This window comes from Chiroxiphia lanceolata, chromosome 21 (genome assembly GCF_009829145.1).
Source record: "Chiroxiphia lanceolata isolate bChiLan1 chromosome 21, bChiLan1.pri, whole genome shotgun sequence".
NCBI classification, from domain to species: Eukaryota; Metazoa; Chordata; class Aves; order Passeriformes; family Pipridae; genus Chiroxiphia; species Chiroxiphia lanceolata.
The window spans coordinates 4321915-4342151 of NC_045657.1; the positions used below are offsets into that span (position 1 = coordinate 4321915).

Consider the following 20237-nt stretch of genomic DNA (forward strand, 5'->3'; position numbering starts at 1 on the left):
ACTTCCAAACTCCCCCAGGTGAGCACCCACCTCCCTCTCCCTGAGTTCCTCACTCTGCTCCTTCCAGCACCCCCTGTAACACAAACACCAAGCAGTGCACGGGAGAAAACACTGCAAACCCTGCCAAAACACAACTCCTGCTACCTGCATGTGTCTTCCTTGAGAGGGATGAGGAAGGGCAGCCCACCCGTGCCCCAAGCCAGGCACATTTAATGCAGAAGCAGAAAGTGCTCAAACAGTGGCAATTTCAGATGTCAGAAGGAAGAAACTACTGAAAAAGGAGTATAAGCAGATGAAAATGATGCCTGCTTTGTGAATGCAGAATTGAGGGCACCTACTTTGGGCTGTAGTGAGTCATACAAAGGATTGTAGGAGAGAAGCCATCAGTCCCAAAGTATTTAATTTCTGAAGTGGGTGTAACTTTTTAGAACCAGAATTTTTTTTTTTCCTCCCAGTGAATTATCAAACACACTGATTTCACTGTGATACTCTTTTGAACACTTCAGAAAGAAGCTAAGAAGGCTCCAGTATCAAATTAACCATGATTTTGCAGAGAGAATGAAGTTACCAACGTTCATTAGGATTAAAATAAGAACAAAGCTCACCTGATTTTGTTATGAGAACTATTTGGAAGAGCAGTCAGATTTTAAGGCACATGTCAACTTAAACAGAAAAGAAACGCCTGAGGATGAAAATGACTCAGAGTGATGCAGGGAGTGCAAGTTTGGGAATGATCTTGTGCATGAGGGGAAAATGTGTGACCTTCTCCTGGCTGACTGTCATGTAGGAATTAATAGGGACTATTGGCAAATTCATAACAGTAGGAATAAAGGCCAACAGCACATGGGTGAGAGACATCAGGAAATCTCATTGCTGCCTGCATTAACTGGGCATGGAATGTTACAAACAGTTTCGATGAATGATGTGATTTTTAAAAAAGGTAAAATGCCTTTTGCTTTCAGCTTCACCATCTTTTAGCAGATAGTGCTGGATTACTGGTGTGATTAAGGGAAGGGAGAGGAGGAGATTGTTAAATATGAAAGAAAATGTGTTAAAAGATATGTACATGCACCTGGAGTTAAGCTGAGTTTGTCTGTAATAAACTTGAAGGCTGCTGTGCAAAATGTGTTTGAATTGTGGCTGGGTGGGCAGAATTTGATTCCTTGTTTACACTTGGGCAGCTCTAGGTTGGCTCTGAGGTGGCTTTACCCCTGTGCACCACTCGATTCAGGAAGAACCTGGTAGGTTTGGAGTTAATTTGTACTCAAATCACCTCTAAATTGAGGCAGGGCAGGGGGTGGTCCTTGTGGTGGGGCAGGGGTGGTTGAGTTGCTGTTGGGTTCCATCACTGCATCACCTGCAGACCTTCATCACCTGCAGCAGGAACAGGGTGTTGTGGGTGCAAAGGCTCCCAGGTCCTCTGAGGGCCCAAATGCCAGAGGAGCTGCTGGGGGTGATGGTGGGTTCCTGTGGCATGAAGCAGGTGGATGTCACCCTGAACTGCTCCTGAATTTGTCCTCTCGTGCCCTGAGGTATGTGGTGGGTGTTGCAGGGGGCTTGGTTGGGTGGGAGCTCCCCTGGGAGGGGAGATGAGCTGAGCTGTGGGCAGTGTTTGGTGGGATTGCAGCTTTGTTGGGCTGTATGGGTGTTGGCTTTGGTCAGGTTTGCTTTCTTGTCTGCATTGTGGTGGGTGGCAGGGGCCTTCCTGCCCTGCAGCCTGAGGTTTCTGTGTTTGGTCTGGAAATTATGGCACTCTGGAGCTTTTCTGTAAAGCTGCCTGTGAGTCAGTTTGGGTTTGCCTTCCTTGCTGGTCCACTCCCTGCTCTCACACCCCATGTCCTGCCTCTCCCAGATGTTCCTGTGCATTTTCTTAGCTCTCTTCTGGCTCTTTGTCCTTTACCTGTAGAAGGAACCCACATCCTCCTCTCCTCTGCAACTGGAGCATCTTGAGTTCACACTTCAAGGCTTTGGATTAGGAAAAAGCAAGGAGGTCACCTTGGGACAAGGGTCACAGTTAAACACCCACTCCCAGGGTGTAGGTCAGACACAAGACATAGCTCCATAACTAAGCAGGGTAGAAAGCAACAGAACCTCCTGCTTACAATTTGCTTTCTCCACAAACCTGGAAGAGGGCAGGAAAAGCACCTGTGTTGTGGGCTTTCCATTCTGACATGGTTTTTGTTTGGTGTTCGGATGAAGCCATGAAATATCTTGGCTAGAAACAGTTCAGATTTCAATGAATTCGTGCATTGGCATGTTCAGCAGAGCAGCTTTTGTTCTCTGTCTGTTCCAAGGGTGGTGGTCCTGGTTAAAGCTGTGTCAGGAGGGGAGGAAGGTGGACCTTGAGCTGGGTAAAAGCCCAGAAGGGGTTTGAGAGCCAGGATTGCATTTGGTCCTGGCAAACCCCCTGCACTATCTGGTCTGTGTGTTGGATCCAGAGTTTGACAAACCAACCACCAGCAGCCTGTCTGTTGGACTTTGTGCCCTGGGAGAAGTCGGTGGAGCAGAACTGGTGCAATGCTCCAAAGGTTTCCTTCGTGGCACTGGTGCTCCTTCTCAGCTGTGCCATTTTTACTGCTTCATCTGATTTCAACCCAGCACAGCCTGTCCCACGCCTGAGGCCTTGCCAGGATCGTGCCTGCCTGGCACTGCCCTCTAGAAACAAGTAGTTTCCAGCCTGGTCAGGGGCTGCTGTAGGTACAGGAGCAGTGCTGGTGGGTTCTGCTGTAGGACAGTGGGTCTTATCTCAGCCCTTGGAGGTGAGGTTGGTCCTTCAGTGACTTTTGAGGCTGCTGAGATCCTCCCACACGAGATGCTGTTCGTGTGGCAAGTGCAGTGCTCTCTGAGAGCCTGTGGTGTCTTCCCTAAACTGATTTATCTCAAAGCTTGCCTTGCTTGACTCTGCTATGAGATCTCCCTGTGGAAGCGACAGCTCCAGCCCTCACTTCCCCTCTGCTTTTTCTTTCCCAGCCAGACATGGCACAGCCATTCCCCCTTCCCAGAGAGGAGGTTTCCTCAGGGCTCTGCCCCTCTCTCTCCTTCCATCCTTGTAACACGAGCTGGACTCTGTCGCTGTGTTACAGCGTTGGCTCAGTCCCGCCGGTACAGGGGAGTTTCCAGCTCCTTCCAGATGTGAAATGGCAAATTTAAATATTGCAATTACAAACTTGTAACGAAGCCTTGTACTTCGTTAATGTAAGAGGAGGAATCTGCCATGGCTACAAGGACAATTAAATATTAGAGAATGTCTTTGATTCACATTCCTGCTGTGTAAATGGGAGGAAGGTTGCTGTATGCTCCTTGCCTGCGCGCTCACAAAATGAAAAGCACACCCACTGCAAGTTGTCCTTTGATAGATTTTTAATATGATTTTAAAGAGTTTTGTTTGGCCTCATTCTTATTCAATGAGATTAATTTAAAGCACTTATCCCCTGGGTTTAAGTCAATCCATGTAGGATTTGGGACGGGGGGTTGTTGCCCGGGGAGGGGGTTGTTTGCAGGCCTCTCTGAAAGACTCCTTTCCCACTTCATTAACCGTGAGCTGGGAGCGACCCCCCTTCCTCCTCCTCCTCCTCCTCGCCCAGCCGAGGCCCGGGGATTTACCAAACTCCCCCATTCACATGCAAAGGACCAGCACCGTCCACAAAGGCCGGGGGCTCTTTCCCCCAGGCGTGGCTGTGCATTTGGCCGAGCCGACAATCCCCCTCCCCGCGGGGCTCGGGGGGTGCCGGGGCAAAGCCCCCGGGACGGAGCCGGGCCGGGGGCACCGGGCTGGGACCCGGCCCCGGGGAGGGCGATCTGTAGGGCCGGTGGGTGCCGGGGGGGGGGGGATGCTCCGCAGACAGGCGGGCCGGGGGAAGCGGAGGGGCCGGGGGAGCGGCCGGGGGGACCCGCAGCCCATCTGTCGGCTCCCCGAGCCGAGGAGCCGCTGCCCGGCTGTCCCGGGGACCAGCTGCCGGGCCCGCTGGCCGCGGCCAGATGAGCGACACTTTTAAAGGGTGGAAACAATCCATTTTGCAAAGCGATCATTTAAAGCACTTAGGCAATTATACACTTAAGATTAGCGTCATTAATTCGCTATCGCCGCGCCGGGCAGCAGCGCCCCGGTGCCCCCCGACGGCCCCGCGGCCGGTCCCGCATACCGGCACTGGGGACACCGGGGGGACACCGGGACCCGGGGAGGGGGGCGAACCCTGCCATGGGAGGTGGGAAAACTCCTCTTTGCTCTTCCCTTTTCCCCTCGGCGGCGGCTGCTCCGCCAGAGCAAACAAGCGGGAGGGGGAAGAAGGGACCGGCGGAGGCGAGATCCGTTTGTTTGTAAAGAAGTTTTATTTCCACATTTAAAAAAGGGGGGAGCGGGAGCGGCCGCGGCGCCCCGAGGTCCCCCCCCCCGCACCCCCCGCCCGGCCGGGCCGGCCCCGGGATACAGACTGACAAGAATCACTTACACAAATACGCCCTCAGGGTTCACAAATAAATAATTCATATACATTTTGCACCGTATTTACATTCCACCGCGCTTTCCCCCCCCCTTTTTTTTTTCTTTTCTTTCTTTCTTTTTTTTCTTTTTTTTTTTTTTTTTTTTTTTTTAAATTTTAAGTTACGGACGTCCCAAAGTCTCGCTGGGGCCGTCAGCCCGGGCCCCGCCACGGCCCTTCCCGGATGGTGCCCCGGGGTCGGGGAGCCGGGGAAAGCGGGGAGGGGGCTCCCCGGAGCCGTCCGTGGCAGGTGTGACTCGGTCCCCCCGACAGTTCCTGGGGAGGGGGCGGAGAGGCAAAGCCCCCCCGGAGCATCCGCCTCCCCCCGTGCTCCAGGCGCCGTCCCACGCCGGGGTGGGGGGACCCACAGCGGCCCCCCTGCCCTTCGGGGGCACGAGGGGGTAAAAAGGCGGCGAGTGCCCCGCGGGGTTGGGGGGCAGCTCCGCCGGCTCCGTCCTGCCAAGCCTGCCCTTGCTCCTTGCATTCTTTATATATATTTTAAAAAAGGAAGGGGAGGTCTCATTTATATTTATATATATATATATATATTCGGGGATGAGCGGGAGTCTGTCGCTTGCTCGCGGCCCCAGAGGTGGGGTGGTCCCCTCCAGCCCCCCGGCCCGGTGGGTGCCGGGGGGGTCTCCCGGGCGGCCGGGGCTCACCGGGGCTGCGCAGCCCGGGGCAGGACGCCGGGCAGCGGGGGCAGGGGCGGCGGGGGCTCGCTGCCGCCCTGCAGTCCGTGGATGAGGATGCGGGGCACCAAGGGTCTCTGTAGGGCGGGGGGCGGCGCGCTGGGTCCGCGGTACAGGTAGAGGGCGGCGCCGGGGTCCAGGTTGGAGACCAAACTCTGCGGGTAGAAGTAGGGCGAGGGGAACATCCTCTGGAGGGCCGAGTAGTTACCGGCCTCGGCCAGCAGCTCCAGGCCCACCGCCGTCTGCCGTTTCCATTTGGTTCTGGAGGGGACAAGTCGAGACAGGGGGTCAAGGAGGGAGGGATGCTCCCAAAGCCGCTCCCGAGCTCTTTTTACCCTTTGCATGCCCTCTTTCCCCGGACTCCGCTCTCCTTGCGCATCCCCGCTCCCACCGCTGGCTCCCAGGGCCAGACTTCCTTGTGCGGCAGGGACGGGATGCAGACCCCAATAATCGGAGCAAGGGGCTTATCTCCCTGCTGTTCCCACCGCGGCAGCCCGGCGTGAGCGCCCACGGACCCTTCCCGGAGCCACCGGAGCCACAGCCTGGCTGGGATCCACGGGCGGGGCGTAAATCGCGGCGATATAAATCGCGACCATCATTTCAGTCCCTTCCTGAGGGTGTAAATTCCAGATTGTCACACGACCCGCCGGGGATCCGCTCCCCTCTGTCCCGCGGGTGCTGCGGCCGCCGCGATGCCCCGGCCCGATCCGCCGCCCGGGGCTCCGGGACCCCCTCCCCGGGCCGGGGCTGCCGGGGCCGGGCCGGGCCCTTCGGGGGGCTGCGAGGGTCCCGCGGGGGGACACGAGTGGGGCAGCGTCCCGGGGCATTCGTTTGCGGCATATATATGTCTCTCTGTATATACCTACATACATATATATATATATATATAGACGCACACGCGTATATATTTTATATATGCACACATATGTACGTAGGGTATGTGTGCGTGTGTATATGTATATATGTGTGTGTGTGTGTGTGAGTGCCGGATCTCGTGGAGAAGCCCCGGCCCCGGGATCTCGCCCACGTCGGGGCCGCCGGCGGGCCGGGTTGGCCGGGGAAGGGGGCTGGGGGCACGGGCTCGGCTCCGGCGCGTCCTTGCGGGAGGGATTTTGGGAGCGGAGAGGTGATCACACAGCCCCCAGAGCCCCCAGACACCCCCAAATCACCGACGGGGGGGGGGGGGGAATCTTTGCAGATGGCAAAGCGGGACTGGAAATGAAGGGGAAGGAGGGTCAAACCCCGGGGCGAGCGGGGGGACAGTGTGGGGGCTGCAGCCGGGGGTCCCTCGTTTGGTGGCGGTGGCAATGGTCGGGGCTCGGGTTGTCCCGATAAACCCACTGCAGCCACCACACGCCTCCAACCCTTTTACAGATTTGTCGCTGAAGCGCTAAACCTATTTCCACCAGTAAATTATTCATCATAATAATAATTGTGTAATTACTGTAAAGGGTGTTAATTATTGATGCCCAAAGCAGTAACTGGTATCTATTATTAATGGGCCGATGTGTTATGCTGTTGTGTTTAGCTGGAAGCCCGGTCCTGCCTCCTCGCCTTGCCGGGGCTGGGGGCACGGATTGCCCCCCACCCCCCGCCCTGCCCCGGCATCGCTTTTCTCCCCTTGACTTTGGGGTAAAAGTCCCCGGGGGAGGTGTGGACGGGACGGACGTGGCACCTCTCCTGGTGCCGGGAGGGACGGGGTGGTTGTGGGGTGCAAGAGCCCTGCCCGGTTTGTGGGTGCGGGGCCGGGGAGAGGGGCAGGGTGGGATCCCGGCGCTGCGGGCAGGAGGGAACGGTGCATTTTTACCTTCTGTTCTGGTACCACGTTTTCACCTGCGTGTCGGTGAGGTTGAGGGAGGCGGCCAGTTCCATCCTGTCCTGCACGCTCAGGTATTTTTGCCTCTCGAAGCTGCGCTCCAGCTGGGCCAGCTGATGGTCGGTGAAGGCGGTGCGGGCTTTGCGCGGCTTTTTCAGCCGCACCGGGGGGCTGTCCCGGGAGCTGGAGATCTCTCGGTCCCCTTCTTCTTTCACTGAGCCGAGAGGGAGGAAGAGAGGCCAGGTCAGGGCAGGAATGGAAATACCCTCAAAAGAAGGGGGTAACCCCCTGCAGCCGTGAATCAGGGGCTCAGGTCCGACTCGGGCTCACGGCACATTTGCTCTGCAACCCCGAAAATTTTAACCCTGGGGGGGGACTCGGGGGGTCTCCCCGAACAGGGCCCGGCCTTTCCCCTTCCCGAGGGCCTGGGAGTGGGGCCGGAGCGCCGGGATGTGCCGAGGGGACCCCCGGCCCGGCCCCGCCGCCCTCCTGCCCAGAACCCCCCTTATCCCCTTCACTCCTCATTTCTCACGGGGCAGGGCCTTCCTCTGAGTTTATACCCCCAAACCCAACAGATTTCTCGATGCTTGGATAATTTTTATTTCCTTTTTTCTCTCTTTCTCTCTCTCTTTTTTTTTTTCTTTTTTAAACCGAAAACAAAACCAACCAAAACTGAAAATTTTTAAGCCCACATTTTTTGGAGGGGAATGTTGCCGGGTTGGTCCTGCTTTTCCTCTCCGCGGAGAAACCTCCGTCCTCCCGGGGCACGGAACAAACCTCCCTTCTCCAGGGCGCACAACGAAATACTGGGGAAGGGGCTCCGCCAACCCCTGCCCGGGCTGTTATTTATCTTAAAAAATGCCGAATGAGAGGGGCTGGCGGTGGTTCGTTGGCGCCGTCGGTACCTACGCGCCGGCGGAGCGACGCGGGAACTTACGCCACAAAATGTTAGTAGGTGATGGAAAAATTATCGAGCAGAAATAAAAATAAAAGGGGAAAAATAAATCCCTGTTTGTGCGCGCCTTCCCCACTCTCCTGGAGGAGATTATGGAGCAAAAAGGCTCGGTTTATACAAATCGGCGGCGTTTGGTTGTTTTGTTGGTTTTTTTTCACAGGGGTTTATGTTAAATTTGCTGGTGGCGGGGGCGAGCAGGGACAGGGCTGCAGCCGAACGCGAGCTGATTTCTCTCTGTAGGAAGACAATAATCCGGTTAATTGAACCACCGGGGAGCGAAACCCTTCAACCAGAAATCCCGGCTCTGGCCGAGCAGGCAGAGCCCGAGCCTGGGACGAGCCTTAAGCGGGGAGATTCGGCCCCAGATCCCGGGAAAGCGGTAGCGTCGGGACCGGGCAGGGGAAAGAGGGGCGGCCCCGCTCCCTCCCGGGAACGGCCCCAAAGTTTGTGCGGAGTTTTTCCGCGGAGTAAAGCGGGTCCAGGCCTCGAGCATCCCGAGACGGCAAATCCCCCCCGGCCCCCGGGCTGATCCTCGGCTCCTAAAAAAAGTTCCTGCTTTCCAGAGGGCTGCAGGAACGGCGGCAGAGGCTTCCCCAGCCGGTTCGGATCTTTCCCTGGCTATTCATAGCTTTTAAAAAAAAATTATACATATATATATATATAAAAATATATATTATGGATTTTTCGGCATTTTGGCCGCTGCAGGTTAGGCCTGGCCCCGCAGCTCCTTCGCGGAATAAATCAGGGGCGTTTTGCCCCAGGAAAGGCTATTTCCAAAGCAGCAAAAAAATGATCGTGCTGGAAGCGAGGACCTTCACCCGTTCCCCCATTAATGCAGGGATTTCCCCCTGATTTAAACTGTGTTCCCCCCCCCATTTAAATTGTGGGGTTTTTCCCCCCATTTAATCTGTTTTCCCCTCTCATTTAGGCCATTTTTTCCTCCACGATTAAAGCGGTGTTTTCCCCGCAACTTAAAGGATTTCTTCCCCCCATTTCAGCGGCGTTTGCAGCGTGGCCGTGGCAGACACAGGAGAGGAGCCAAGCGCCAACGGGGAACGGCCCCCACCCAAATCCATCCCCCCCTGCCCGGGCTCGGCCGGCTCTGGGGGATGCGGAGAACCCGCTTTTCTTCCTCCCCCCGCCCGCCGCCGCTTCTTTCGCGTCTCGGCGATTTGGGGGAAGGGGAGAGGAGCTGAAGGAATTTGGGGCGGGTGTAGGAGGCGAAAACAAACCGCCAAGGTGGGAATCGCAACTGCTTTCAACCCCGGCCCTGCAGAGCGGCGGGGCCGATGATTCCTCCCGGGGCACTTCCAGCCCCGGCACCGACCCCGGGCTCCGTCCTTCGTTTGGAGCGAAAATCCCCTTGCGATGCCCAGAGGTTTCCGCCGCCTTTGGAGGCTCCTTTGGGCGAGTATTTTTTCCTCCATGAACCAGATTTCAGCCCAGCCTCTCCAGGCGGGCCGAGGGTGCATTTGCAGCCAGGACAGGGCTCAGCGCCTCCCTCGCTTTTTTCTGCCAAGCCCCCCAGAATCCATCGGCCCCGCAAGGTGCCATCGCCTCCCCTTTCTCCCCCCAGCTGGGTACCCTCGCCTTCTCCTCTCCAACAGCCGGCGAACACTTTTCCTGGGTAAAAGTTTGCAGGAGTGGTGGGGGTGCGATGGGCGAAAGCACCTGGGATAAACCGCTCCGGGGGGCGAGGACCGACCCCAACCCTCCCGTGCTGTTCCTGTGCCTCTCCCCGCCCCGGCTGCCGCAGGGGAAGGCCGGGAAGGGGCTGCGAGGGGCCCGGGAGGCCGAAGCCCCCGGCCTGGGGCGAGCAGCGGCCGCATCCATCCCCAGCCCCGCCGTGGATGCAGCCCGGGGCTCCCTGTCTGTCGCGCTCTGTTTTGAACCATCCCCAAAATAATAACGCAAATAATACATCGAATCAAACCCCGCCGACCGGCTTGTTCGTTTCTCAGCGGAGCGGGGGAAATACCTGGCAAAGTCGTGATCATTTTATTATTGTTTTCTTCCTTTTTTTTTTTTTTCTCCCTTTTTTTTTTATTTTTTTTTTTCTCAGGCAGAAATCCGTCTCCGGTTCTCCTCTCCCATATCCCCGCGGGTAGGAACGAAACCAGCCGGATCTTTCCAGCGGAAAACAGCCCGGCGGATCCCCCGGGCGCGTTTGAGGAGGCGCCGATCGCCCCAACCCCTTCCACCGGGCCGAGCCCCACCGAGCCCCGAACCCCAAGTTTTCCCAAGTTGGTGCCGACCCCGTGGTCGTTTCGGGGGTGATCGATACCGCGCCCCCCCCATCAGCGGGGCCGGTTCCGCAGCGAGATCCCGGAGCACCGGGAGACCCCCGGGCCGCCCGAGGCTTTGGGTCAGGGCCGCCCTACAAAGCCCAGCGGGGTGAGCGGCTCTTACCTTTGTACTCCGAGTCCGAGGAGGAGCTGCTGGTGTTTTTTTCCATTTTCTCCCTAAAATCCTCGCCGGGCTTGGTGGGCATCCTGCCCGCCGGCTCCTGCCCGCCGTGAGGTCCATTGGTGCTGGAGTAAGGCGCGCAGGCGGCCAGGGGCTTGCAGTCGGCCAGGATGTCTCTGATGAGGAAGGAGGAGGTGACGGTCCGGGACTGGGAGGGAGCCGAGACCTGCCCCGGCTGGAGATGCGCATCCAGGCCCGGCCGCGGCACCGCCGCCTCCAGGCACTCGCGGCCCGGCGAGCGGGGCGAGGGGCACCCGCTGCTGCCCTCGGAGCGGGGGCTCAGCTCCAGCGGGGACCGGCCGTCGCCCACCAGCGGGTCCCCCTTGGGCACGGCCGGGCTGCCGGCTCGGTGGGAGAGGATGGAGTCGATCCCAAACCCGGTGGAGCCCTCCATGGCCCCCGCGAGGTGCCGGCGCTCACACGGGCATTGGCGGGGAGGGCGCGGCGGAAGCGGTTTGATAATGATAATTAACAATAACAGGAGGGGGAGAAGGGGGAAAAAAAAAAAAAAGGAAAAAAATATAAATAATTTAAAAAAAAAAAAAAAGGTGAAAAGGAAAAAAAAAATGAGCAAAGTTCAGTCTGGGATCCGGGCAACAATTGCTGCAAGGCTCTCCGAGGCGCCGCGCGTTAGATCCAAGGCTGCTCCGTCTTCAGCATCGCGCCCAGCTGCACTCACAGACAGACAGACAGGAGAGGGGGGGGAGAGGGAGGCAGAGTCAAACTTTGGCCGCGAAGGGGGTGGGGTGAGGGGGGACGGACCCCAACCTCACCCGGGGTCCCGGCCACCCCACCCGTGCCCGGAGCCGCGGCGGCGCGGGGCTGGGGGGCAGCCCGGGGGGCTCCCAGCCGGAGGTGGGGAGGCAGCGATCGATAGTGGAGGCTTCGCAGCGCCTTAACCACTTAATGATCCAGAAATCAATGGGGAAGGGCGAGGGGAGGGCGGAGGGGGTGGCCAGCCGTCGGGGCCGCCGCGGCGCCCCCCCTTCCCCGCCAGCACCTCGGACACCGGCGGGGGGAGAACCGGAGTGACTCCGGAGCCTTCAGCACCTCGGACGGAGCCCGCGAGCCGGAGTCGCTCCGGAGCCGGAGGAGCCTTCAGCACCTCGGACAGCGGCGGGAGCGCCGCGCCCTCCCCCGGGGGGGGAACGGGGGGAAATGGGGAGAAAACCTGAACTTGGGCCGCTCCGGCTGGGGGACCCCCGCACCCCCCACCCACCCCGTGGGAACGCGCCCATTGGCCGCCGGGCGTTTTGGGGGATGTCACTCCCCAGCAGGCGACACCTCGGAGCTTGATTAACGGGAATTAATTGCCGCCCGCATCCCCGCGCTTTCCGGGCGGTTTCCGCCCTCTTTTGCCGTCATTATCCCGCTGATAGGGCTCGTAATGGGATGATTAGCCGCGGAAGGGGCGGGGGGGGTAGTGGGTTTGGTGGGTTGTCGAGGGGTTGCTGTTTTCTGCTCGCCACCCCCCGCAACTAGCCGATCTGCAGGTCCCTCCCAGGCAGGGAAAGTTTTGCTGGGCTTTAAAATAATAATTAAAAAAAAAAAAAGAGAGAAAAGAAAAATTAAAGGAAAAGGGAAAGCATCGAAACCCTCCCCAGGCTCCCAGCACAGAGGCGGCTGCTCTGAGCCCGAGGTGAGCCTCGGAGCTGCGAATTTCGTTGAATCCTCTCGAAATCGGTTGTGACCGAGCAGAGAGGTCCGCGGGGCCGCCTGGCAGCCGCCACCCCAGCCCAGAGCTGCCGGAGCGGCGAGGACCGGGCACCGCTCTGCCCGCTCTCCCAGCGCCCGGCGGCGGTACCTACTGGTGCCACTGGGAAGGGGCCGCACTCAGGGTGGATTTTTCCTGCCGTCAGTCCCGTTTTAAATAAAAGCCCAAAAGCCCCAGCCAGGGCTGCCCGTTTCTCCCAGAGACACCAACTTTCCTCCCTCCCGTCCCGTCGGGGGGTTTTGCCGTTGTTGGTCTCCCAGGCTGGAGAGGGACCGGCTCCCGCAGGATTCCCACCTTCCTCCCGGTCAGACCGGCTCCTGCCTCCTCGAGGGCTTATTTAGGGGCTTTTCTCGCGGGCAAACCCTTTGCCGCGGAGACGAGGAAAATGTCCACACCCGGGCGTGTGAGGCTGTGCCACTTTAAAGCGATGCCGCCGGTTATTTCTCAAATACTCGATTTCTTCCGTTCCCCACCTTTCCCGGCCAGTCAGCTGCGTCTTGTCCATCTTCCAAAGCCGCCCTTGGCCGGCAGCTTGGAGGCGACCAGCGAGGGAAGAGCCCCCCCTCGGGAAGCCCGGCTGCCAGCTGTCGGGCAGCGGCGCAGGCAGGGCCCCCAGCACCTCCTGCCCTCGGCCCTGCAGGCTCGGGGCCGGCTGGGATCGGGGCAGCGGAACAAAAGAACCTCAGAGGAGGACAAGCCCAGGAACAAAATCGGCGTCAGCCCCGGTCCCAGCCTGCCCCCACCTCGGGGATGCAACACGGCCGTGCCGGGCACTGCCCGTCCTCCCCGTCCCTCCCTGGGCAAAGGGTTCCTGCTGCTGCTCTGCCCTGTTCCCCTCCCATCACAGCGGTGCTGCCCCAGCACCTGGGACTGGGGCCAGGCTGAAGGGTCCTGGGCTGTCCAGGGGCAGTTTTGCAGCATCCACTACCCACAAGGCCGGGCCAAATGTCACTTGGGGCTGGACCAGAGCAGTGATGTGCACAAACTGGTCCCAGTGAGAAATGAAGGTGAGACTCTGATGGGGTTTCCCAGCTCTTTGCAGTGTTTGTGTTGGTTCTTGGGCTCTGGCAGCCTCCCTGTCCCTATCCGACCAGGAGATCCCATTTGGGATGGAGATTGGCAGTGGGACCAGGAGCAGCACTGAGGTTGTGTTTGGAACCAGAAAATGGAGCGGGGCTGGGAGTGGGTTTAGAATCAGGATTTGGATCAGCCATGCAGGGACAGGTTGGGGCTGGTGAGTTTGTCGCTGTATTTCCTGCTCTTGAATAAAGCACCTGCCTTCAAATAACCACAAGGAAGTGTCCAGATCAGACCAACTTCCTGATGCTGTGCAAGATTTTGGGGGGGGACGTGAACTCATCCCTGAGCAGGTGCTGCATTGTGCCATCCCCAGCCAAGACCCTGGAGACAGAGACTGTCACTCCTAGGCCACACCTGGAGCTCCCAGCAGCTACAGATGCACTTGCTGCTCGTGTTCTAATGTCAGTGTGGCTGACATTAATATTATTATTACTATTATTACTATTAAAGTTATTGTTATTATTGTTTCAGAATTAGCCCCTCCCAGGCAGAAACGTGCCTCACTCTGCCTGTATGTGGTCACCAGACACTGGACAAGTGGGGTTCAAATTATTTGTCTGTAGCTCCCAGCACAGGTAGGAAATCCTGTGTACAGACCACTGACTGGTCTGTATGTGGAACAGATCCCCACATTTCCAGTTCCCTCCTCACAAGCCCCAGTCACACCCCAGGGTTGGATCCAGGACTTTGGCAGCTTTGGGAGCTTCCTTGCATCCCACCTTGCTGGGAGATGCTGATGGACATGGCCAGGCTCTCCTAGGACCTGTTCCCAGTGTGGGTTTGGCTCTGAGGCCACGGGACAGGGCTGATCCAAGTGTTCCCAGAGGCTTGGGCTGGGGGACACCTCCACAGCTGGGCCAGGGGCTGGAGGTAAGATTAGTAAGAGTTATTTGAGAAATATCTGCTGATGAAGCACGGCCCGGTGTCCTGCAAGGGTCTGGCTTAGGGAGGAATTCCCAGGAGGCTCTGCTGCACCGGATTTCTCACCGAACCCCTGCTCGGAAAAGCCGTGCCCAGCAGGCGCCGGGAGGGACGCTCAGCAGCGACAGGCACCGGTGGGATGCTCCGGTAACGAAACGAACGCACTTCCATGGGAGAGAGGAGGGTTCGGGGTGGGGGGAAACGGCAGGAAAGGGGGGGACATTCAGCCGGGGGGGCCGCAGTGCCGGGGAGGAGCCGGGCCCGCGGCGGGGAAGCTGCAGCAGCGGTAAAACCCCGTTACCGGTGGGTGTCACTGCAGGACAAGGAGCGTCGGGGGCGGCGAGAGGGGGGTCGGGACCCCGGGGAGCGGGGAGGACACGCCGGCTCACGGCTGGGTTGGGTCGGGGGCAGCCCGGGGGGTCCCCCACGGGGGGTGCGGGCGGTGCCGACGCCCCTCGCTCCCCCCGGGCAGCCCCCCCGAGCTGTGAGACTCGGGACATTTGGGGCACCACCTTGTCCCAGGATTTCGGGGTGTAGCGGGGCAGGTCTGTCGGCTGCAACCCCCACTGGGAGGCGTCTCCTTCTGAACGCGGCTGGTGCTTTTTTGGGGTTCTGGTCTCTTTTTCTGGCTTCTTCCTGTCCTGACCCAGCAGGTTCACAGGGGCTCGGCTCACACGTGTTGTGTGACAGCCCTTTCCAGCCAGGCAGGACTCTGCTTCCTTCCCTGTGGGCATCCCGAGGACCTGAGTGGTTGGTGCAGGTGGACACAGATGCTGTGGCTGGACCAAGAGCTGGATGTGGCTCCCACCAGGCAAACCTTGTGCCTGGGCTTCTCACACACTTGTAACCAGCATCATTTTTAGCAAGATAAGTATTTAAGGCCCGGCTTCCTCCCTCCCTGGGGAGGTGGGAAAGGTCCTTGGTTATAATCCTCCTCTGCCAGCATTGCAAACCCTGCTGTTATCCTCCTCGTTATTTTAGATGGAGTTTATTTAAAGGCCTGTACTAAAAAGAGGCAACCACATCCCAGGATTTCCCCGGTGTGGAGCAGGTGATTTTGTTCCTCCCTCAGCTCAGGTGTGGGTAGGGTGGAGTTTGTTATGGCTCCTTCCTTATATAAAGGGCAGGTTGAGGCACAAGTTGCCCCTGAGGAGAGGATGTGAGAGATGCTGAAGCAGCTGGTGGGGAGCCTTCCTTGTCCTGAGAGGGGTAAGAGAATCTGCCCAAGCAGTTTACTTTGTTCTTTCATCTTGAGTGATACAGTTTAATGTTATGAAAAACTTTTCTCTTTGAGGTTTGGTCTTAAAAGTTTGGCTGGAAATCCAGCAGGCAATGAGCCCTTGGCTCAACATGAATTCTTCATGTCCTTTGGCTGCTGGTGGGTCTATGTAGGAGGGCTGGGCTAGTCCTAGTGCTGAGGTGTGAGAGGTAAAATCATTCTGGGCACATCTACTCTTGAAGTGCTTGTTCCCAGCCCCTTCCTGAGCTGAGGATGCAGTTGGGCCTGCCCAGGGCAGCAGATCTCACCTCTCAGAGTGTGGCTCAGAACACACCTGAGCTCTCCAAGTGCCAGTGGGATGATGGATATGAAAACTGAAAGCTAATTTGACTTAGATAGCTGGTACAATCTGAGCTCTAACAGTAGATGTGAGAGGCAGACTACACAGGAGTAATTAATTATTCCTGTAGCAATAATGGAGAGGCACAGTTAAAGTAATCACTCCTATTACCAAGTGCTATTGCCTTGAGGTGAAATGCTCTGTTGGGAGGAGATGGATTCCAGATGTGCTGGTAACTGAGCCTCTGCTGTCACCTGTGGGTGACCAAGCTGGGCTTTGGGTGCTGTGATGTTGAGTTGTTGTTGGAGTTTGAGTTTGTTCAGCAAGTGCTTGAAGAGGCTCAGCCCTGAGGGACATGAGACACCAGCAGCTCTTGGAGGGTGAGTGTGGAGCTGGCTGGAGTCACCTTCAAGTGGAGGCTTTTCTCTGTGGTGAGGCCTCAGTTTGGCAGAGTGGTTAAAGCAGGTGTTTGGATTCCTTCACAGGGGCAAGGGCTTTGCTGCATCAGGCAGTGATTTGGCAAAGAAATGAGAAGGACTGATGGAGTATGAGGTATTCTAGATTTGATATCGACTGCATTTAATGTAATTGTTCAGAACCAGCAGTGAAGGAGACCATCCTGCTTTCCCCATGGGGCTATCTTGGTTGAACACTGCCCTGTTCCTGGGGTACCCTGGGCACGATGAGAATAGTGGTGTTCAGACTAAGGTGCTGTGCCCTTGACATGAAGCAATGAACAGGCTGAGACAGAATCACTCCTGTTATATTTGTGCTTTATTTGGCTGTATCTGCATTAGCATAACTCTGTAAAACCTGAGAGAAAGTCTGTGTGGGGTCACAAGGCAGTGCCCAGCACGGTCTGTGATGAGTGGGTGCTCTGGGGAAGGGCAGCACCTATGGCAGGCACTTCTCAATGGGAGGCACTGAGTGCCTTTTCACGAGCTTCAGGGTCTGGAAAAGTACTGAGATGAGGCTCAGCCTATGAGAGAAGGAGCAGAGAGAGGATTGGTTACAGCCAGCAGTCAGCCACGGAAAGTAGGTTGTAGCACAGAGAGGGAAGAGACTGTGGATTGCACGAGGGGTTTTGTCTGATTGGAAAACGTTACTCCAGCTCAAGTTAAACACTTAACCTGTTTAAAATGAGGAGTAGTTTTCTGATTGACTTCAGGAGGTTCTTATCCTGCTCTAGTAACAGAACTCTGTAGTCTTATTATGGTGTGTTTGTTGTCTGACACTTTCAAAGGCTGGCAATGCCCTAAGGTGGACCCTGAAATAAATATGACTCGTTTTCTACAACACAGGACTTGTGTCCTTCACTGAGGGGGCAGGGTGGGCTCAGAGCTCCCAGGGAAGATACTGTTGGGATCAGGATCTGGCCGACAAACACAGAAGCAGCATCTCCCCAGGAATCACCTTCGAGGTGGGGAGAGGGTGAAAAAATGCCCATGACAACAAACAAAGGGGAAGCACTTTGGGGGAGAAAGGTCCCAGGGCTGTTTGGTGTGAGCAGTGGGGCTCACACACAGCACCCCTGCACGGGAGATGCAGCTACTGAGATGTGTCTTCCTGCAGGGAGTGGGTTTGCCATGGGGGGCCACGGGCTTTACCTGCCCCAGCCCAACTCCCGGTGCCACACATCTGCCTCGTGTGGATGTGCTGAGCTGCCTCCCGCTTCCCCCACCCTGCTCAGGCTGGCTGGGTGTCAGGTTTTGCATATGTAAAAATACAGAGCAGTCTTTGCCCTGAAAAGCTTGCGAGTGATCTCATTAATCAAGACAAACAAAGCGTATTTAGCTATTCCCCCTCTCTGGAGGAAGGCGTTCAGGTACTTAAATATGCATTTGAGTGCCTAACTTCAGACAGCTGTTTCTGGATGTTTTTGCTTTCTCACAAGTAGCAGCAGTGACATAACCCCTCTCTGGGAGGGAAAGGTGGGGGAGGCAGAACCAAGGGCTGCTAAAGGAGGTGGGTAGCCCCAGGGAGCTGGCAGGGACAATCCCTGGCTGTTCCAACTCCAACTTTCCATTAAAGATGCACACATTTTTCCCCCTCAGAGCTGGGATTGCTGGAAAAATCCAGTGCTCACAAGTAAGGACAGCTGAGCTGCTTCTCTGGGATATGCCTCTGCCTTCCTGTTGTGCTCCCTTACCCACCAGTGCTGGGAACTGGGCAGGGGGAAAATTCTACCTGGGACTGGGTTGAAGCCACAGGAAAGGAAACAGCAGTTTATTCACTCCAAACTTGGTACAAAGCTACAGGGTGAGAAATGTCACACTGAGCCACAACTGGCAGTGATTAAAATTAGCAGAGCCTTGACAAAGTTGTGAGGGATTCCAGCTCCTGCCCTCAGCATGAGTGAGTGGGAAGCACCAGGTGTAGGACAGGGACAAGTGCTATTTTAAAAAATGAGAAACCCTCTCATAATGAGGGCCAGTAATTAGAGCCCAGATAAGGGTGTCCCTAGGTCAAAGGTCTTATTATGACAGAGACCAGTCTTGAGAAGTCAATGCCAGTGATGAATCCTCATCTCGGATTCTTCTAATTCATATTTTAAATGATGAACCCAAAGGTACTTCCTGATGATTTTTGCCATTACTCTGATGTGGTAGTGGATTGTTATGTCAGGATTTTGTCTGAATCGTGGATTTGGAGCATTGGCTGTAGCAGGACAGGAATACAGTTTGTAGGTAAAAGCTGGGTGGTTTTCCTTGCAGATGATGGAGCTGCAATGGGCTTCAGCTGCTGATGAGGAGCAATGTTTTTGCTGCTGCTCATTGCATTTGTTACTGACAAATGAAAACCTGCAGGACCCTTGGAGCTGGGATGTCACATCAGTGTTTGCTTCAACGAATTAGAGGTGCAACAAAAAATACCACTCCTAAAACTTAAATACGTATTTGGGGGGTATTTTAATTTGGGTTTCTCAGTTATGGAGGATAAATTAAAGCAGGTATGTTAATGGAGGGCTCAGAAATCACATGTGAGATGCAGACATGCTGAGTTGGTGCAGTGGGAAGGCAGAGCTCCCCTGATGGCAGCAAACCCCAGAGACCAGGGTTTTGTGGGTGCTGTGGGTGTTGGGCTCGTCCATGTTGAGGTGAGTGCTGGGGTGTGTGTGCTGTAGGTGCTGGGCACTGTGAGCACCCTCGGGTGCTCAGTAAGCTCAGCTCATGGGGGAGGAGTTTTAGTTAATAGGATTTAATGGACTGTGATGACTTGTAGGAGCTGTTGAGAAAGGACCCATGAAAGGGGCTGAAGCAAGTCAGAAGCAGGACCAGGCTGTCCCCCTGCCCTGGAGGGATCCACACTGGGCTGCAGGGAGATGCAGCTTTACCTGCTCCTCTCCCAGCACCTGCCTGGCTCTGCCCACTTGCTCACAGGCAGCTCCCCAGCCTCGCACGATTTTTCACTCTAACACCAAAGCTGCACCGGGGCTCAGCCTGGTTTTTCCATCATCCATTTGATCGAATCCTTTTAGCGGGTGACAAAACACTTTGCTGAGCTCTCTTTACAGGAAACCAATCCCTATTCTTTTTTTCCAAACCTCCCTCATTTACAGGAGTCTAACAAATCCTGGGCCTTTAAAGTCGTATCCTGTTTGTGGGTTTGGTTGTTGGTTTGTTGTTTTTTGTTTGTTTTTTTCCCCAAAACAACACAAATCTGTAGATTTTTCTTTTTTTTTTTTTTTTCCCAGGGAGGGGGGAGGAAGGAGTAAAATAAACAATGCAGAGGGGAGTAGGGTGTTCAGGGTGTGCACACCGCGCCGAGCATCCCCCTCGCACAGACAAAAAAACCGCGCGCGTCGGGATGCAAATGATTTTTCCCGTGAAGCTATCACTTGTAAAGCTTGACAGAAAATAATGAGAAACACTAAATCTTTTATAAGGTCAACACTCAAGCAGCTGTCAAACAAGAAAAGAATTTAGCGAAAGATCCGCGAAAACTTCCATCGCCTCATTAAATCCAACAGGGCCGGGGCCCGGCGTGGTGAGGAGGCACCGGGGCGCCTCCGTTTTGTGTCAGTAATTTGCGGCGGAGGAAGAGGGAAGACGAAACAGCCAACGCCGAAGGGGCCTTGGGGGAGGCTGGGGAATCGTTAGTGCGCCAGGAGCGGCCTCGGCTCCTAATTGGAAGCATTGGGCATTATCAACGGAGGATTTGCCTCGGCTCCCTGACAGCTCTCTAGGCCTGGAATGATAGCCCACTTGTCAGTGTAAAAGACCATTAAAAACAAACCATTTTGATTTAATTGGAGGCGGTGTGCTGGGGGCCCAGGTGAGGCGCTTCATCAGCCGATGTTGGCTGCTGATGCCTTTTTCCCCCTGTATTGATGGCTTTTTTCTTTTCCTCCCCTCCCTTTCAAAAACTGTCTAGGAAAGAGAAAGAGGTGCTGAAAGATCCTTCACAGCCGCATCGAGAGCGGCTTTCAATAGGGTTGTCAACAAATGCCATGACAAGTTAGAGAGAGGCAGGTACTTTTAAAACAGACGTTATTCTGTCCAAGATGAGCTGTGCTCAGAGGTGAGCGTTGGATTATTAGGGTTACAAATACTGTG

The 20237-nt window shown here is 56.2% G+C and overlaps 2 protein-coding genes across 4 annotated transcripts in view; both read right to left on the minus strand.

The window, feature by feature from the left end:
• Nucleotides 1–5136: 5136 nt before the first annotated feature.
• On the minus strand, nucleotides 5137–12639 carry BARHL1 (BarH like homeobox 1). Of its 3 annotated transcripts, none has more exons than XM_032708352.1 (4): nucleotides 12416–12639; nucleotides 10351–11076; nucleotides 6978–7200; nucleotides 5137–5431 (listed from the first exon to the last, which is right to left on the minus strand). In XM_032708352.1, the coding sequence occupies exons 2-4, from the start codon at nucleotides 10799–10801 to the stop codon at nucleotides 5137–5139; spliced, it is 969 nt and encodes a 322-aa protein (XP_032564243.1). In that variant the 5' UTR covers nucleotides 10802–11076; nucleotides 12416–12639. The 3 variants fall into 3 exon arrangements, with proteins under 3 accessions (XP_032564243.1, XP_032564242.1, XP_032564241.1); XM_032708351.1 differs by lacking the exon at nucleotides 12416–12639 and adding an exon at nucleotides 11458–11920; XM_032708350.1 differs by lacking the exon at nucleotides 12416–12639 and having other exon boundaries at nucleotides 10351–11407.
• A 3794-nt stretch (nucleotides 12640–16433) lies between these two features.
• Nucleotides 16434–20237, minus strand: part of CFAP77 (cilia and flagella associated protein 77) — a 59848-nt gene continuing 56044 nt past the window's right edge. Inside the window, exon 6 of the mRNA XM_032708653.1 lies at nucleotides 16434–16660. Within this exon, the coding sequence (XP_032564544.1) occupies nucleotides 16592–16660 (69 nt within the window). The 3' untranslated portion in view covers nucleotides 16434–16591. The remainder of the gene's footprint in view (nucleotides 16661–20237) is intronic.

What these genes read in the sequence shown, in the direction of transcription:
- BARHL1 (XM_032708352.1), bottom strand. Translation starts at nt 10,801, where the DNA reads ATGGAGGGCTCCACCGGGTTTGGGATCGACTCCATCCTCTCCCACCGA. An exon ending in CTCGGACTCGGAGTACAAAG is followed by an intron (nt 7,201 to 10,350) that starts GTAAGAGCCGCT and finishes CTCTCGGCTCAG; the next exon opens with TGAAAGAAGAAGGGGACCGA. An exon ending in ACGTGGTACCAGAACAGAAG is followed by an intron (nt 5,432 to 6,977) that starts GTAAAAATGCAC and finishes TGTCCCCTCCAG; the next exon opens with AACCAAATGGAAACGGCAGA.